Consider the following 15,252-nt stretch of genomic DNA (forward strand, 5'->3'; position numbering starts at 1 on the left):
GGCTTTTAAGTCTGACGCAATTCCAGGCGACGCTTTAAAAACTCCGCCTTTGCCATTCAACGTCCTATGGGTATCTTTGCATTTCCGTCTATACCTAGCGTGCTTTTTGCTTTTGCCCGTGTCCCTTGAGCTAGGTTTTAAGCACCTTCAAACCTTTTCTGTTAGCTCTAATTTTAAATACTTGCCTATCTTGCTTATCTTGTCCGTTTTATTTTTCTTCACGTGTATAGATGCGCACCAGTTGTGTCGTGAAGTGCGGTCAGCTGTAACACAAGCTCCATATCTCAGAACCACAGCCAGGCACTCCTGCTCCGGGGACCTCGGGGCCATGGAGCTCTCCGACAGTGACCGCCCGGTCAGCTTCGGCTCCACGTCGTCCTCGGCTTCCTCCCGGGACAGCCATGGTTCCTTCGGCAGCCGAATGACCTTAGTTTCAAGCAGCCACCTGGGCTTGTTTCCTCAGGATAAGGAAGCAGGGGCCATAAAACTGGAGCTGATGCCAGCCAGGCCGTTTTCCAGCAGCGAGCTGCAGACGGACCGTGCGGCCGGGCAGCAGAGCACAGACGAGGGCGGCGAGAGGCAGCCCCGGGCACAGCGCAGAGTGGAAGTCAACGGGGCAACCAAAACAGGGGCCGAATCGGCCACCAGCCCCAAGCTGCTCTATGTGGACAGAGTTGTACAGGAAATTCTGGAGACCGAACGGACTTACGTGCAAGATTTAAAGAGCATCGTAGAGGTAAGATGCACTGTGGGGGGGGGGGGGGTGTTTAAAGATTGTCCTGCAGGATCAATATCCTCTCGAAATAAAGGGCAAGGAAGGGCTTGCAACAAAGGGCTTCTTAGGAAGCCCGCTGTTTCCTGAGAGGCAGAGATGGTGTAAATGTTTAAACAGATCATCACTTAAGAGGAAGCCCTAGGGCTGTTATCATTGGGTTAAGATCCTCAATGTTTGCATTCGTGAATCGATTACGTGTTGGGAGTAGGCATGATGATATCAGTGCCTACACTGGGATGTTGTGTTAGTGACTCCTGCCCCAAAGATCTGTGAGAGGGACAGACAGGATGCAAGCTTCCTGACTTGCAGGTGTCAGCGGTGTGTTGACTGACCTCCTTGGGTCATCTTCAGCTTAATCACAGTTGTCTCCTGGTGTCTAGAGCTTCCAAAGCTGCCAGTGCCTGTGTCTCACCTCCAGAGAAGGATTTCATTGGTTTGGGGTGTGGCCAGTAGGTGGGCGGAAGATCCCCAGGTGATTCTTCTGCACAAACAAGCATGGGAATTAGGTTTCAGGCTGTTTTCTGTGTTGGTTGCTGTTTAGAGGAAGGTGGTGAAAGGGAGAGAAGAACCCTGGACTTGGTCTTAGGTGTTTACCTTTTACTTTTATACTAAACAAATTCGTGTAAATTATTTGACTCTCTGCAAACTGAACTTAGCTCAGGTACCAGATCCAAGACTCTGGAAATTCAGTTATTAATTTGTTATGATTGTTGTTTCCCTGTATTATTTCTTTTTTAATTTTTATTTTACGCTGGAGTATAGTTGACTTATCCAGTTATTAATTTGACTTTGATTATAGCTAGGTTTTTAAGGATAAAATTATAATTATCAGAACAGTTCAGATGCTAATTCGTTCTCAATAATTTAAAATATTACCTTTCAAATTGATACATTATGAAGCTATACTCCCTACGCTGCCTGGTACTATCCCAGGTTCTTTCATGTGTTAGTGCTCATTCCCTGTTTTAGATTTTTAATCTAAATGTGTTTCAGAATAAACTGGTGGAATATTTGCTGATGAGGACATTCTCCACCAAACACATACACTCTTATAGCTTTAGGGGAAAAAAAATTCTAGGACACAGTTGTGTTTTCAGTTCCACAAATGATCAAACCAGACAGTCTTCTAAAAATAGTTATGACATAACTTCCCAGTAAAAATAGAAAAAAAATCAATTGATGCTCAACCAAAACAATATGTGATACCAAATGTAGAGTAAACCAGGCCAATTGTTTCTTGAATTTCAACAATGATGTCATTTGTACTTGAGAAGAAATACCTGTGAAACTGCCAAAATTTGTGAAACCTCTCAGGAAATTTATGGTTGTCAAAGCTTTCTTTGGCCTTTTTTTCTTTGTTTCTTGCTTGGAAACTTTACCACTTCATCGAAACTCACCATGCCTACAGAGAAACCTTTAGTGTCTGAGCTGGAATTCTATGAACACTTGTTTTTTTCTGAGGCCAGTTAACAAACTTTAGGTGAGAAGAAATACAATAAGAGATCTATGAAAGAAAATAGGTTAAAACAGGATTTTTTGCTTCAGTAAAATACCTTAAAATTTTTTTATTTTCTAACAGTTTCAGCAGAAGGTTTATTCTAAACTGTACAAATATTCTTGCCTTGTTTTTTCCCCTTATCAAGGAATTAGCCAATGTTTTGCACTACGGGTTGGTGGACTTTTGCTATGAAGGACCAGATGGTAACTCTCTTTGGCTTTCTGGGCCCTAAACTGTCAATCCTAACTGTTACTTGTGTCGCTATAGCCCAAGAGCAGCCCCAGACTCTACGTCAGTGAATGGGTGTGGAAGTTCAAGGAAAACTTTAGGGCCATTTTTGACCCAAGGACCATGGTTTGCCAAACCCCGTATTTGCTTATAAATCTGTGCTTTCATTTCATCAACTGTGAAATGAGACTAATAAATGATACTTGCCTAATAAGGTTGGTGTTATGATAATTAGATAATATATGAAAAGCTCATGCAACAGTGCCTGGCACATGGTAAGCAATTAATAAAGGGAAACACTTATCATCTCAGGCCTCTTCTGAATTTGCTGGCTGAGACTGAGCACCATTTATAGCTATCTTCTGTCTTATCTGAAGTATTTTACAAAAATAAATAGATTTAGTCATATACTACAGTAGAAATTTCATTAGGAAAGAGTAATTTTTAAGTGGGTGATTCCAACATTATTATTTTGAAGGCAGTTGGATTATTTATAAAGAACCCAGGGAAAATCTAAGGTGACACATAATTAGGGAGAAGAAAGATGAAGAAGGGTATTGGAAAGGAGGGTAGTTTGAAGAAAACGTCCCAAATAGAGAGGGAAGCACCTGGGCAGGAAGAAGATGCTGCTTTGTTCAGGAAGTCTCTGGAATGCTTTGAGTCACTTCCCCTCCCCACCTGGAAAAGTGCAGAATCTCTTCAGATCACGATTGGTCGCTGCAGCCTCTTCCTCACACACTTTTGTATGTGACCACCTCTGTTTCTCAAGATCACAGTTTTCACAGAATGGTTAGACTCGTTTTATGTAGTTCTTTGCCTTATGGAGGCTTCCCAGGTGGCGTCAGTGGTAAAACTCCACCTACCAATCAATGCAAGAGACTCGAGACATGAGTTCAATCCTGGGGTCAGGAAGATCCCTTGGAGTAGGAAAGGGCAACCCACTCCAGTATTCTTGCCTGGAAAATTCCATGGACAGAGGAGTCTGGCAGGATCCAGTCCATGGGGTCACAAAGAGTCAGACACAACTGAGCATGCACCCCTCCTTTATGGAGTATAACCAATTATTTTCCACCTTGCAGCAACTTTACCCAATAAGGACTGTTATGAGTATTCTTAAAACACAAGATGTCAACTCCTTTAAAAATCTGTTTTCCTTAATCTATTTCCAATCTTTTAAAAATTCTGTAGCTGATTGCTTTAGTATCTTTGATTTTTCAAGTGCAGAGTTAAATGGGGAAAATCCTACTTAGTAACAACCTACCATCATAAGTTCTTACCACACAAAGAGTTTGTTAGTTGACTTTCTAAGCAAGAATTATTTCTGAAGAAAAACCACCTAGTTATTTATAGAGATAACTTGGAAGTTGTTTTTCACTTACACAGTAGCATAGTTTCAAACTGTCTGAGTGACTGAGTGATAATCTCTCAGTCGTGTCCAACTCTTTGCAACCCCATGGACTTACAGACTGCCAGGCTCCCCTCTCCATGGAATTCTCCAGGCAAGAGTACTGGAGTGGGTTGCCATTTCCTTTTCCAGGGTTCAGACTGTGCACTCTGCTTTACTGAGTTCCCACTAATGAATGGCCTTCAGTAGTCATTCTTGGTTGTATTTATTTCCCTTAGTTACATTTTATCTGTAGTGTATCTTATCCATACATATCCTCACCACTCAGGTTTATATTCTGTCCTTAGAATTTATAAACAAACATTTTTGTGAAAGGCCATTGATATATACACTGATTTAAAAGATGTTAACAGTTAGAACTGGACATGAAACAACAGACTGGTTCCAAATAGAAAAAGGAGTCCGTCAAGGCTGTACATTGTCACCCTGCTTATTTAACTTATATGCAGAGTACATCATGAGAAATACTGGGATGGAAGAAACACATGCTGGAATCAAGATTGCCAGGAGAAATATCAATAACCTCAGATATGCAGATGACACCACCCTTATGGCAGAAAGTGAAGAGGAGCTAAAAAGCCTCTTGATGAAAGTGAAAGAGGAGAGTGAAAAAGTTGGCTTAAAGCTCAACATTCAGAAAACGAAGATCATGGCATCTGGTCCCATCACTTTATGGGAAATAGATGGGGAAACAGTAGAAATAGTGTCAGACTTTATTTTGGGGGGCTCCAAAATCACTGGAGATGGTGACTGCAGCCATGAAATTAAAAGACGCTTACTCCTTGGAAGAAAAGTTATGACCAACCTGGATAGTATATTCAAAAGCAGAGACATTACTTTACCGACTAAGGTCTGTTTAGTCAAGGCTATGGTTTTTCCAGTGGTCATGTATGGATGTGAGAGTTGGACTGTGAAGAAGGCTGAGCGCAGAAGAATTGATGCTTTTGAACTGTGGTGTTGGAGAAGACTCTTGAGAGTCCCTTGGACTGCAAGGAGATCCAACCAGTCCATTCTGAAGGAGATCAGCCCTGGGATTTCTTTGGAAGGAATGATGCTCAAGCTGAAACTCCAGTACTTTGGCCACCTCATGCGAAGAGTTGACTCATTGGAAAAGACCCTGATGCTGGGAGAGATTGGGGGCAGGAGAAGGGGATGACCCAGGATGAGATGACTGGATGGCATCACGGACTTGATGGACGTGAGTCTGGGTGAACTCCGGGAGGTGGTGATGGATAGGAAGGCCTGGCGTGCTGCGATTCATGGGGTCGCAAAGAGTCGGACACAACTGAGCGACTGAACTGAACTGAACTGAACACAGTATGCCTTGGTAGCTCAGTACAGTACCACATAGTATCTGAGTAGCTTATTTCTGAGAAGAGATCCTGCTCACACATTATCTGGGCAATAGGATTCTCAGCTGTTGGTGATAATGCAAAGAAGGATGTACATCTTTCACTACATAACGACATTGTACTAAAATTTTTCCCAAATATATTGGATTTTGTTTTCTTTCCCATGCCATTTAGAAATTTAAAAATGAATTCTGAAGATTTAACTGAGAAATGTTATTGTTCTTATTGCTTCTGGTCTTCATCGCAGGCCCTTTTCTCTGTCCCCTCCATTCCCTCCCCATGGCAACTCCCTCCTCTGCTCCTTTGCCTGACATCCTAGTCATTTGGTTTGTACACTTGACATTTTAGAGAGAGGTGAGGTCTTGACTATCGACCACACTGAGAGAAACAAGAGAGCTGTTATTTCCATTTCTATATATGGGTCCTACTAGCATTCACAGATAAAATGAGATAATAAGTATGAAAGCTAGTTTTAAAAGTTAAAAGTAAAATCGCCAGTGATACAATTTGTGGAGAGAGAGAAATTCATAGCTGGAAAGTAGGAAATAAGGGTTTCTTTCATGTTTAATAGGATCTTAGATTGACTGACCAGAGATTCTCATGGGCAGAGTGGGTTTCTTTAATCTTTATAAATGATCTATAAAAGAGCCTTTGACAGCCTCATGAGACTTGGCCCTGGATATAGTTCATGGCCTGTTTTAAACTTTTATGAAGGGTTTTAAATAGTTCATAACATTATCTAATACTGTGTAATTAGAAATTATATCCCTACTGCAAAATAGGATCTTTGAACTATAAGAAATCCTAAATTAAATCGTATTTGGGGATGTTGAGGACATGTACATTTAGTGAGGGGAAAGTAGGTAAAATATTAAAAGGAACATGTGAGTTTATTTTTTTCTATCATATTCTAAAAAGTTAAAATCCTTTTTCAAGCACCTTTATCCATACAGTGTGCTAAAAGCTAAGAAGTTATTATTATAGCCTTGCTGTGTAAAATTTAAAGAACCAAAGCTTTAAGCAATCCTTGTTAAAAGCATTCAGCATTATTCAAAAGCTGTAGCTACACAAGGATTAGGCTGCTGATCTCCAACCTCCAGCTCTTGTATTTCTTGATCGGCATGAACTCTTTGTTTATCGTGTGATAGTACAGATAGTTGGAGAAGGAAATGGCAACCCACTCCAGTAGTCTTGCCTAGAGAATCTCGTGGACAGGGGAGCCTGGTGGGCTGCTGTCCATGGGTCATGCAGAGTTGGACATGACGGAAGCGACTTTGCATGCATGGATTGGAGAAGGAAATGGCAACCCACTCCAGTGTTCTTGCCTGGAGAATCCCAGGGACAGAGGAGCCTGGTGGGCTGCCATCTATGGGGTCACACAGAGTTGGACATGACGGAAGCGACTTAGCATCAGCAGTACAGACAATGTTAGGATAAGGTGGATGAGAAAAGAGATGCTTTTCACCCACTTAGTGTTTCCCTGGTGGCTCAGAGGTTAAAGTGTCTGCCTCCAATGCAGGAGACCCAGGTTCGATCCCTGAGTCAGGAAGATCTCCTGGAGAAAGAAATGGTAACCCACTCCAGTATTCTTGCCTGGAGAATCCCATGGACGGAAAAACCTGGTAGGCTACAGTCCACGGGGTCGCAAAGAGTCGGACATGACTGAGCGACTTCACTTTCTACTTTAGTGACATAAAACATATTGAATACAATTCTTCCTGTTGCCATAGCTTAGAGAAGAGGCTGCCCTTAGCACCAGAGGTATCCACTAGCTGGAAGGTGAATTGTCTTACACTTGGGAAGTGAGCCTCTCCCAGATCTGTGCAGAGTGAATGAAGGAACCCAGTGATCAGGCCCAGGAAGTCTGTGCTGTGCTTAATTATGGACCCTGCCTAAAGACTTAGCTTTTAGGCTGATGAGGTGACTAAGACTTGGATAACATGGAATCTGAGTGGGTTTTTGTCCTGCGCCACCTCTCAGAGACAACACTATCGAACTTGGAGGTGTTTTCTCTTGAAGCCTGGTTTGATTCAGCTGGAGAGAGAAGATGGTTGGTGTGGAAAGGTCAGTTCATAGCTCTGCTACTCCTCTCTCTTGGCCATGGAGGGATATTTTTACATGGGTGTTCCCTGGACCAGCCACAGCTGCATAGGATACTTGACGAGAAAAGTTTTGAACCAAGGGAGGAGGCTGATGAGATGTCATTGCTTTTATTGTCTTTTTATTTGCACATGTCCTCACTCAATACTTTCCCTCCAGTGTAACATTTATTAAACTGACACTTTTTATGAGGTTCCTTCAGACTAACATTTCTTGAATACTGAGGGAATTATGTGTTCAATGCTAGAGTGTAGGACTTGGCAGGGATTGTTTTTAACGAAGGCTTGTTACGTGGGTGGATTTAATAAAGTGCTTACACTGTAGTACTTGGCACATTTTAATGTACTTTTCTTTTACATGGCATTTGAGCACTTTTATTTGAATGTGTCTCTTTATTTTTCCTTCCAGGGGCTTTTCTCATATTGGGTGAATGAGATCTTTGCTAAAACCGTTTGAGGTCTATGGTAATTTTGAAGCAAACCTGCTAAGTAGTTTTAGGCTTATGTATTGGATTGGCCAAAAAGTTTGTCTAGGTTTTTCTGTAACATAGGAAACCTGAATGAACTTTTTGGCCAAGCCAATAGGAGTTGGTCATCAAATAGCACATCTAACCACTGTATATGAGCCCCCCAAACGTCACTTTGACTCTTTGTTTCCATGCCTCTTTGTTGCTCTTATGCCCTCTCCTTCCTTGCTCTACCCCACTCTCACCTCTTGCCACCTTAACAATGACAGAAACTTAGAGGGTAAGAACATAGTGATTTTGAGTATTCGTCTCCTCTACTGGTTACAGCCTAATATTGGGGGGTGGGGGAGGTGCCTGGCCTTTCATGTCTTTTAAAAGTCCATCCTGTTCATACCTTCTGATTAACTGCTGCTGCTGCTGAATCTCTTCAGTCATGTCCGACTCTGCTTGACCCGATAGACAGCAGCCTACCCGGCTCCCCTGTCCCTGGGATTCTCCAGGCAAGAATACTGGAGTAGGTTGCCATTTCCTTCTCCCATGTGTGAAAGTGAAAAGTGAAGGTGAAGTCTCCCAGTCGTGTCCTACTCAGCGACCCCATGGACTGCAGCCTACCAGGGATTTTCCAGGCAAGAGTACTGGAGTGGGGTGCCATTGCCTTCTCTGGATTAAGTGCTAGTGAACATCAAAACTAGCTCAACATGGGCAGCATTTAGTAAAAGCAAAGTGAGTGGAGGTGTGTAGGGTTGCTGTGCAAAGGTTGTTGTTGACTGTTCACAAGAGTTCATGTATACTTAATAAATGATGTCAGTTTATTCCCTCCAAATGGTTCTAGCCAGATTTTGAGTCAAAACCTAGGAAAATTATTCAAAATAACTATATTGGTCAGGTTCTCCTGGGAGCATGGTAGATAGAAACCATAAACTTGGTGACCACACCCACCACCTCAATGAATCCGAATAGCTATAAACATACTACGTGGCTACTACTTCTAAATTTTCTAGATATATACCTTAATAGCAACAAAAACACTAAAACATAACATTAACAGTAGCTTGTATTTGGGTGCTTACCAGATTTCAGGCACTGAATTAAGCAGTTACAGCCTCACTCACAGCCCCACTATGTGGGTACTATTATAATTTTCTTATTTTTAGCATAAGACTATTGCATGTACTGAGAGTAAAGGAACTTGTCCAAGGTTTGTAAATGGTTAGTGTTGAAACAGGAACTGGAATGTTAGGTTTCACTCCAAAGGCCTCATTTACTACTACATTGCTGTTCAAATCTCCCCTTAGAGTCTAGCAGAGAGCTCGGAGGTTTGGTCATCTTCCTAAGCTCTCTGGAGCAGGGTGTTGCAACAGCAGCATGGTAGACATTCGGGACTGGTAGTGCCGTCTATGGGGTCGCACAAAGTCGGACATGACTGAAGTGACTTAGCAGCAGCAGCAGCAGCAGCAGCAGTGCTTGGTTATCAGGGACAGTCGTTCTTCGTTATGGGGGATAGTCGTGTGTGTTGTAGGATGTTAGCATCAAACCTGGCCTCCGCTCACTAAATGTCAGTAGAACCACCACCATCCCCACTCATGACAACCAAAACTGTTTCTAGATATTGCCATATAACCCCCAAGGGACAAAATTCCCTTGGCTGAGAAACACTGTTTTGAAAATTTGGAAGGCATAGTGTATAAGTGTAAGTAAAGCCACAGTAACAAATCGGCCCCCCAGTTTAGTGATGTAATACAACAGAAGCTTCTCCTTTGGCAGTCGTGTATGTGTGTGTTCAGGTTAGTGGACGCTGTGCCATTCCATGTATCAATTGATAGAAGGCAGGGGAAGGAGAGTTTTTGAGACAAGTGTAGAAATGGCTCACCTCTTCTCTCATTCCACATCAAGCTGTAAGTTTGGAGGTATAGTCTGTGTGCCCAAAGAAGGAAGGAAACATTTTTGTGAACATCTGCCAGTGTCTACCATGTATTATATTGGATTGGCCAAAAAGTTCATTCAAGTTTTTTCATAAGATGTTGTGGAAAAATCCAAATGAACTTTTTGGTCAACCCAATATGTAACTGCAATATTCTCTTTATAAAAACCTACACCTGGCATCCCACCACTAAAAGGTAAAAATAAAAATAAAAAATACATAAGGAAGAAAGCAGGAAAGATCTTGATGGTGCTTACTGCCAAGTTTATGGTTAACTCTACTAAATAACCCTATAGAATGTTTTAAATGGAATTCTTCATTTAGGACTTAGACTAAGATGTACCTTCCCTTATTCCTCTCTCCCCTCTTACACATTTCCATCACCTCTACCTCCTCTCTCTCCCATTTTTCCTAACTCCCTCCCCTCTTTTGTGTTTGTAGGTTTTCCTATCCATATGACCTGTCAATAGGGCTCTTTGGAATTTTTGAACACAGGTGGTACTATCAATATTTCAGTTTGAGAAGAGGGCTGCTGGGTCTAGCATAGTTCAAAGGCAGAAATTCTGCTTCTTTGCTTGTCTTCTGGAAACATTTTGAGTAGACTGGAATCAATGAGAATAATGGACTAATGCCAGAATACCCTTAACAAAATGATCATGCTCAGAAGCTTTAAGTTTATTGCCACACTGATGAAGTTTATAAGAAAATGGAATACCTTCCTTTTACTGCCCTGCCTTTCTTTTAAACTCATTTCTGTAGTCTCTCTGAGAAGCCAAAATGAGAATTGTGAACACTTAAAGAACAAGTAAACAATGTAAAACCTAATGGTTAAAACTGTTTTAATACATTTATACATACATAAGGCAATGGCACCCCACTCCAGTACTCTTGCCTGGAAAATCCCATGGACGGAGGAGCCTGGTAGGCTGTAGTCCATGGGGTCGCTGAGGGTCAGAAATGACTGAGCGACTTAACTTTCACTTTTCACTTTCATGCATTGGAGAAGGAAATGGCAACCCACTCTAGTGTTCTTACCTGGAGAATCCCAGGGACAGGGGAGCCTGGTGGGCTGCCGTCTATGGGGTCGCACAGAGTCGGACACGAGTGAAGCGACTTAGCAGCAATAATCTTAGGCCTTGCACACTTTAAATCAGGTGACATCATTATGGATGGTTTCCATAAGAAAGGGAAAGTGAAAGTTGCTCAGTTGTGTCCAACTCTTTGCGACCCCATGGACTATATAATCCATGGAATTCTCCAGGCCAGAATACTGGAGTGGGTAGCCTTTCCCTTCTCCAGAGGATCTTCCCAACCCAGGGATCAAACCCAGGTCTCCTGCATTGCAGGTGGATTCTTTACCAGCTGACCCATAGGGAAGCCTTGTAGAAGTCAACTTTCATCTTTCCAGAGGTGAACATGGAGAAAGTAAATTTGCCATTGATAAATAGTGGTCTATTTATGTCTTTAACCTTTATGCTTTTCAAATTACTAAGAACTTTATACAATAGCATAATGAACATCAGTTGGTATAATAGTAATAATTATGCATTTAGTGATGTTCTCATTGTCTCCTTGAGAAATAATAAACCTCAGGTAATAGTCACCCTTGAGTGCCTGACATTGTTGACTTATGACTTGCTTCCTTTTTTTTTTTTTCTTTGTAGACTTTTTTTGTGGCTTGCTTCTTTAAGCCTGGGTCTAGAATTCTTCAGGTCAGTCTAAGGATTTCCAGGGCATTGGAGGCCCTGAGTCCAGCTTTATAGGATATTCTTACCAGGTTTCAAGAGTTCATGATCAAAAACAAAAAAAAGTTCATGATCTCAGAATAGATTATAGTTATTTAATATAGTTAAATATATTATAGTTTTTAGCTTCCATATCACATGTCTAAGACCCAAGAAAGAGAGTACAGTTGCTATAGAAAAAGAGCAATATGAATTTCAAGTGCCTATGATCAATTTTGTTATAATTTGACATATGTGCTTTTAAAAATCACTGAACTTGCAAAATCATATGAGGGGAAAACGGGGGAAAATAGATTCCAAGTGCAACAGTCAAAACACCAGTCACACATTGAAAAAGAAACAAATGGAGGCAGTTTTATACGTGTTAAATGGTTAAGAACTAAATACTTACTATGGTAAATATGATACTTCAACTTAAAAAAAAACATGAAATTTCTTGTGGGAGCCACCTGGTACCCACAGCTCCCACCCCCTGTAGGAGGAAGAGAACAAAGGGAAGCGGGGGACAGAGTGAGAAAAAGAAAAATAAAGAGGAGAAAGAACAGAGAGGGGAAAATATAAAATAGGCCAAGAAGGAGGAGAGAAAAATTAAAGAGAAGTTGTGTGCAGGATTGTAGTCTGAGTTATAAAGTAGGGTTCAGTTCAGTTCAGTTGCTCAGTCATGTCCAACTCTTTGCGACCCCATGAATCGCAGCACGCCAGGCCTCCATGTCCATCACCAACTCCCGGAGTTCACTCAGACTCACGTCCATCGAGTCGGTGATGCCATCCACCCATCTCATCCTCGGTCGTCCCCCTGTCCTCCTGCCCCCAGTCCCTCGCAGCATCAGTCTTTTCTAATGAGTCGACTTTTCCCATGAGGTGGCCAAAGTATTGGAGTTTCAGCTTCAGCATCATTCCTTCCAAAGAGCACCCAGGGCAGATCTCCTTCAGAATGGACTGGTTGGATCTCCTTGCAGTCCAAGGGACTCTCAAGAGTCTTCTCCAACACTACAGTTCCTGACATCAATGCAAAATTGACAGTCCTGGCGTGGATGGGTGTGGCTTTAATGAGGTATGCAGGTGGACTGAGGTAGCTGGTAGGTGTTTGAACTGTATGTGTGTGTGTATTTGTATTCCTCTGATGCTCTCTGGAAGTGGCTATGCTTTTCTGTGTTCACCTGGTTTTTTGTTTGTTTTGTTTTATTGTGAATGCAATCCTGCCTAAGCAAAATTCAGAACTTTGAATTAAGTTCAAGTTACTCCCTAGTGTATTAATCATGTGGGAACAAATTCCTGCTTTCAAAGCAAATGTTAAAGCAGAACTAACTGTACTTACCTCTTGGGTGTTATGACTTGTTACAAATAGGTCTCACCTCTCCCCTGTCCCCTTTGTTCAGAAGATTAAAGAACACCCTACCTGTTGTCAAAAAACATGATTTTCCATCCCTTAGGCACTTTTTACTTCCGTCCTATAAGAAAAAAAATGGTTCAAAAGAATTTCAAGCTGTCTTAACAATTTGAGAGTTTATTTCTAAAAACTAACAAGTAGATTTTTTTTTTACCCAAATCTTGGACCAACAAATATGATTATTTGAAAAAGCAAATAGTTGTGGATTTTTCAAAACTTTCTGTCACTAAAAAGATTTGCACAATTTGGGTCAAATACTCTTATACAAGTGATAACCCTTGCTATCTCGTTGTTATTCAGTCACTAAGTCATGTCCGACTCTTTGTGACCCCATGGACTGCAGCACGCCAGGCTTCTCTGTCCTTCACTGGCTCCTGGAGTTTGCTCAAATTCATGTCCATTGAGTCAGTGATGCCATCCAACCATCTCATCCTCTATTGTCCCCTTCTCCTCTTGCCCTCAACCTTTCCCAGCATTAGGGTCTTTTCCAATGTGTCAGCTCTTTGCATCAGTTGCCAGTGTATTGGAGCTTCAGCATCAGTCCTTCCAGTGAATATTCAGGGTTGATTTCCTTGAGGATTGAAACTTCTGTTACACCAAGGAGATTTAAGGGGTAAATATTTGTGTGTTTATGCCATTAAAATTAGAATATTTTCCATCTACACGTGCATATTCTGAGTTAGACAATGTATCAAAGGAAAGGATAGACTTACTTACAGACATAACTGAGGACATTCATTAGTTTTGTGAGATCAAGTTCTTAGGGAAATACCTGCAACTAAAAAGTCCCTTCCCATTCTTCCAGCTTTTCTTTTAAGGCAACATTTTGATTTCTAATGAAAAGGTATTTCAAAAACTTCGGTTAACTCAGGTGATTGAGTAGCTATTATTACTCGTCTGCTAAAGAACTGCTCATATATTTCAAAGACTGCCTGTGGGCAGAACTCTATTGAAGATTTGCTAGAACAGGTTGTGTTCATTTGGGGGTAGAATTATGCTGCCTTTTGGGTGTATGCCATCTTGAATATGCAGTTATACTGAGTGGGTAGAAAATTATAGAATTCAGGAAATTGTGTTCTAAACAAACCAACCTTCAGTTGGGAGTAGTTTCCCATGGCTGAAAGTTTCTTCCAAAGAAAAATGTTGCTTCCACCTTGTGAAACTAAACATCAAAGAATCAACCTAGGTCATTTGATAAGCCTGAAGCAAGTTGATGTCAAACCAACCCTATTCTGTAACACCAAGAAAAAGAGGCAGCTTGAGCTGATGCAAGGTTTGCCAGCCTACATAGTTCAGTAGTTAACTATTTTCTGATCACTTATATTTGTAGTTTCTCCTCTGAGCATCAAGGCTACTCTGCCACTTAAGGCTGATAGCATTGTTCTCTACAGCAGTTCACATGGAATATTTTATATCTTTTTAAACCTGGTCAAATATACATGACATGTATTAATTTTTAACCATTTCAAGTATACAATTCAGTGGCATTAGGCACACTGACACTGTCATACACTGAACTACATAATCATTACCACTATCCATCCTGAGAATGTCTGACTCTTTGAGACCCCATGGACTGTAGCCCTGTCCGTGGGATTTCCCAGTTAAGAATACTGGAGTGGGTTGCCATTTCCTTCTCCAGGGGATCTTCCCCACTGAGTTATCAAAGCTAGGTCTCTCCCATTGCAGGCAGATTCTTTACTGCTGAACCACTAGGGAAGCCCAAGATATACATGACATGTATTATTTTAGCCATTTTAAGTGAATGATTCAATGACATCAAGCACACTGACACTGTTGTACATTGAACTGTATAACCATCACCACCATCCATCTTGAGAACTTGAGAACTTTTCTACCGCCCCAAATTGAAACTGTGCACCCATGAAGCAGTAACTCTTCATACCCTCTTCCCTCAAGCAGTTCTTTTTCGTTTTTAAAAATTGTAGAATACCCATAACATAAAATTTACTGTCTTAACCATTTTTAAAGGTACATTGCAGTGACATTAAGTACATTCACAGCGTTGGGCAACCAGTGTCTAGAATTCTTTTCATCTTGTGGAACTGAAACTTTGTCCCCGTTAAACAGTAACCCCCCTCCTCCCCTTCCTTCAGCTGCTGGTAACCACCATTCTACTCTCTGCTCCTATAAATTTGACTCCTCTATACTTCACATGAGTGGAACCATACAATACTTGTCCTTGTGACTGCTTTTTTCACTGAGCACAGTGTCTTCAGTATTCATCCTTCTCATAGCACATGTCAGAATTTTCTTCCTTCTTAAGATTGAATAACATTCCATTGTATGTCTATATAACATTTTGTTTCTCCATCATCTATTGGTGAATGCTTAGATTGCTCCAAATAGCA

General features: G+C 41.4%; 1 protein-coding gene and 1 non-coding gene across 4 annotated transcripts in view; both read left to right on the top strand.

Moving 5' to 3' along the window:
• Positions 1–328: 328 nt before the first annotated feature.
• The window catches only part of PLEKHG1 (pleckstrin homology and RhoGEF domain containing G1), a 104,334-nt gene continuing 89,410 nt past the window's right edge, over positions 329–15,252 (top strand). For all 3 annotated transcript variants that reach the window (XM_068984995.1, XM_068984996.1, XM_068984997.1), the window contains exon 1: positions 329–736. In XM_068984995.1, the coding sequence (XP_068841096.1) occupies positions 329–736 (408 nt within the window). The remainder of the gene's footprint in view (positions 737–15,252) is intronic.
• On the top strand, positions 6,736–6,808 carry TRNAW-CCA (transfer RNA tryptophan (anticodon CCA)). The gene has a single exon. It is a non-coding gene; the product is annotated as a tRNA-Trp (tRNA).

The sequence above is a fragment of the Capricornis sumatraensis genome, chromosome 13, assembly GCF_032405125.1.
Source record: "Capricornis sumatraensis isolate serow.1 chromosome 13, serow.2, whole genome shotgun sequence".
Classification (NCBI taxonomy): domain Eukaryota; kingdom Metazoa; phylum Chordata; class Mammalia; order Artiodactyla; family Bovidae; genus Capricornis; species Capricornis sumatraensis.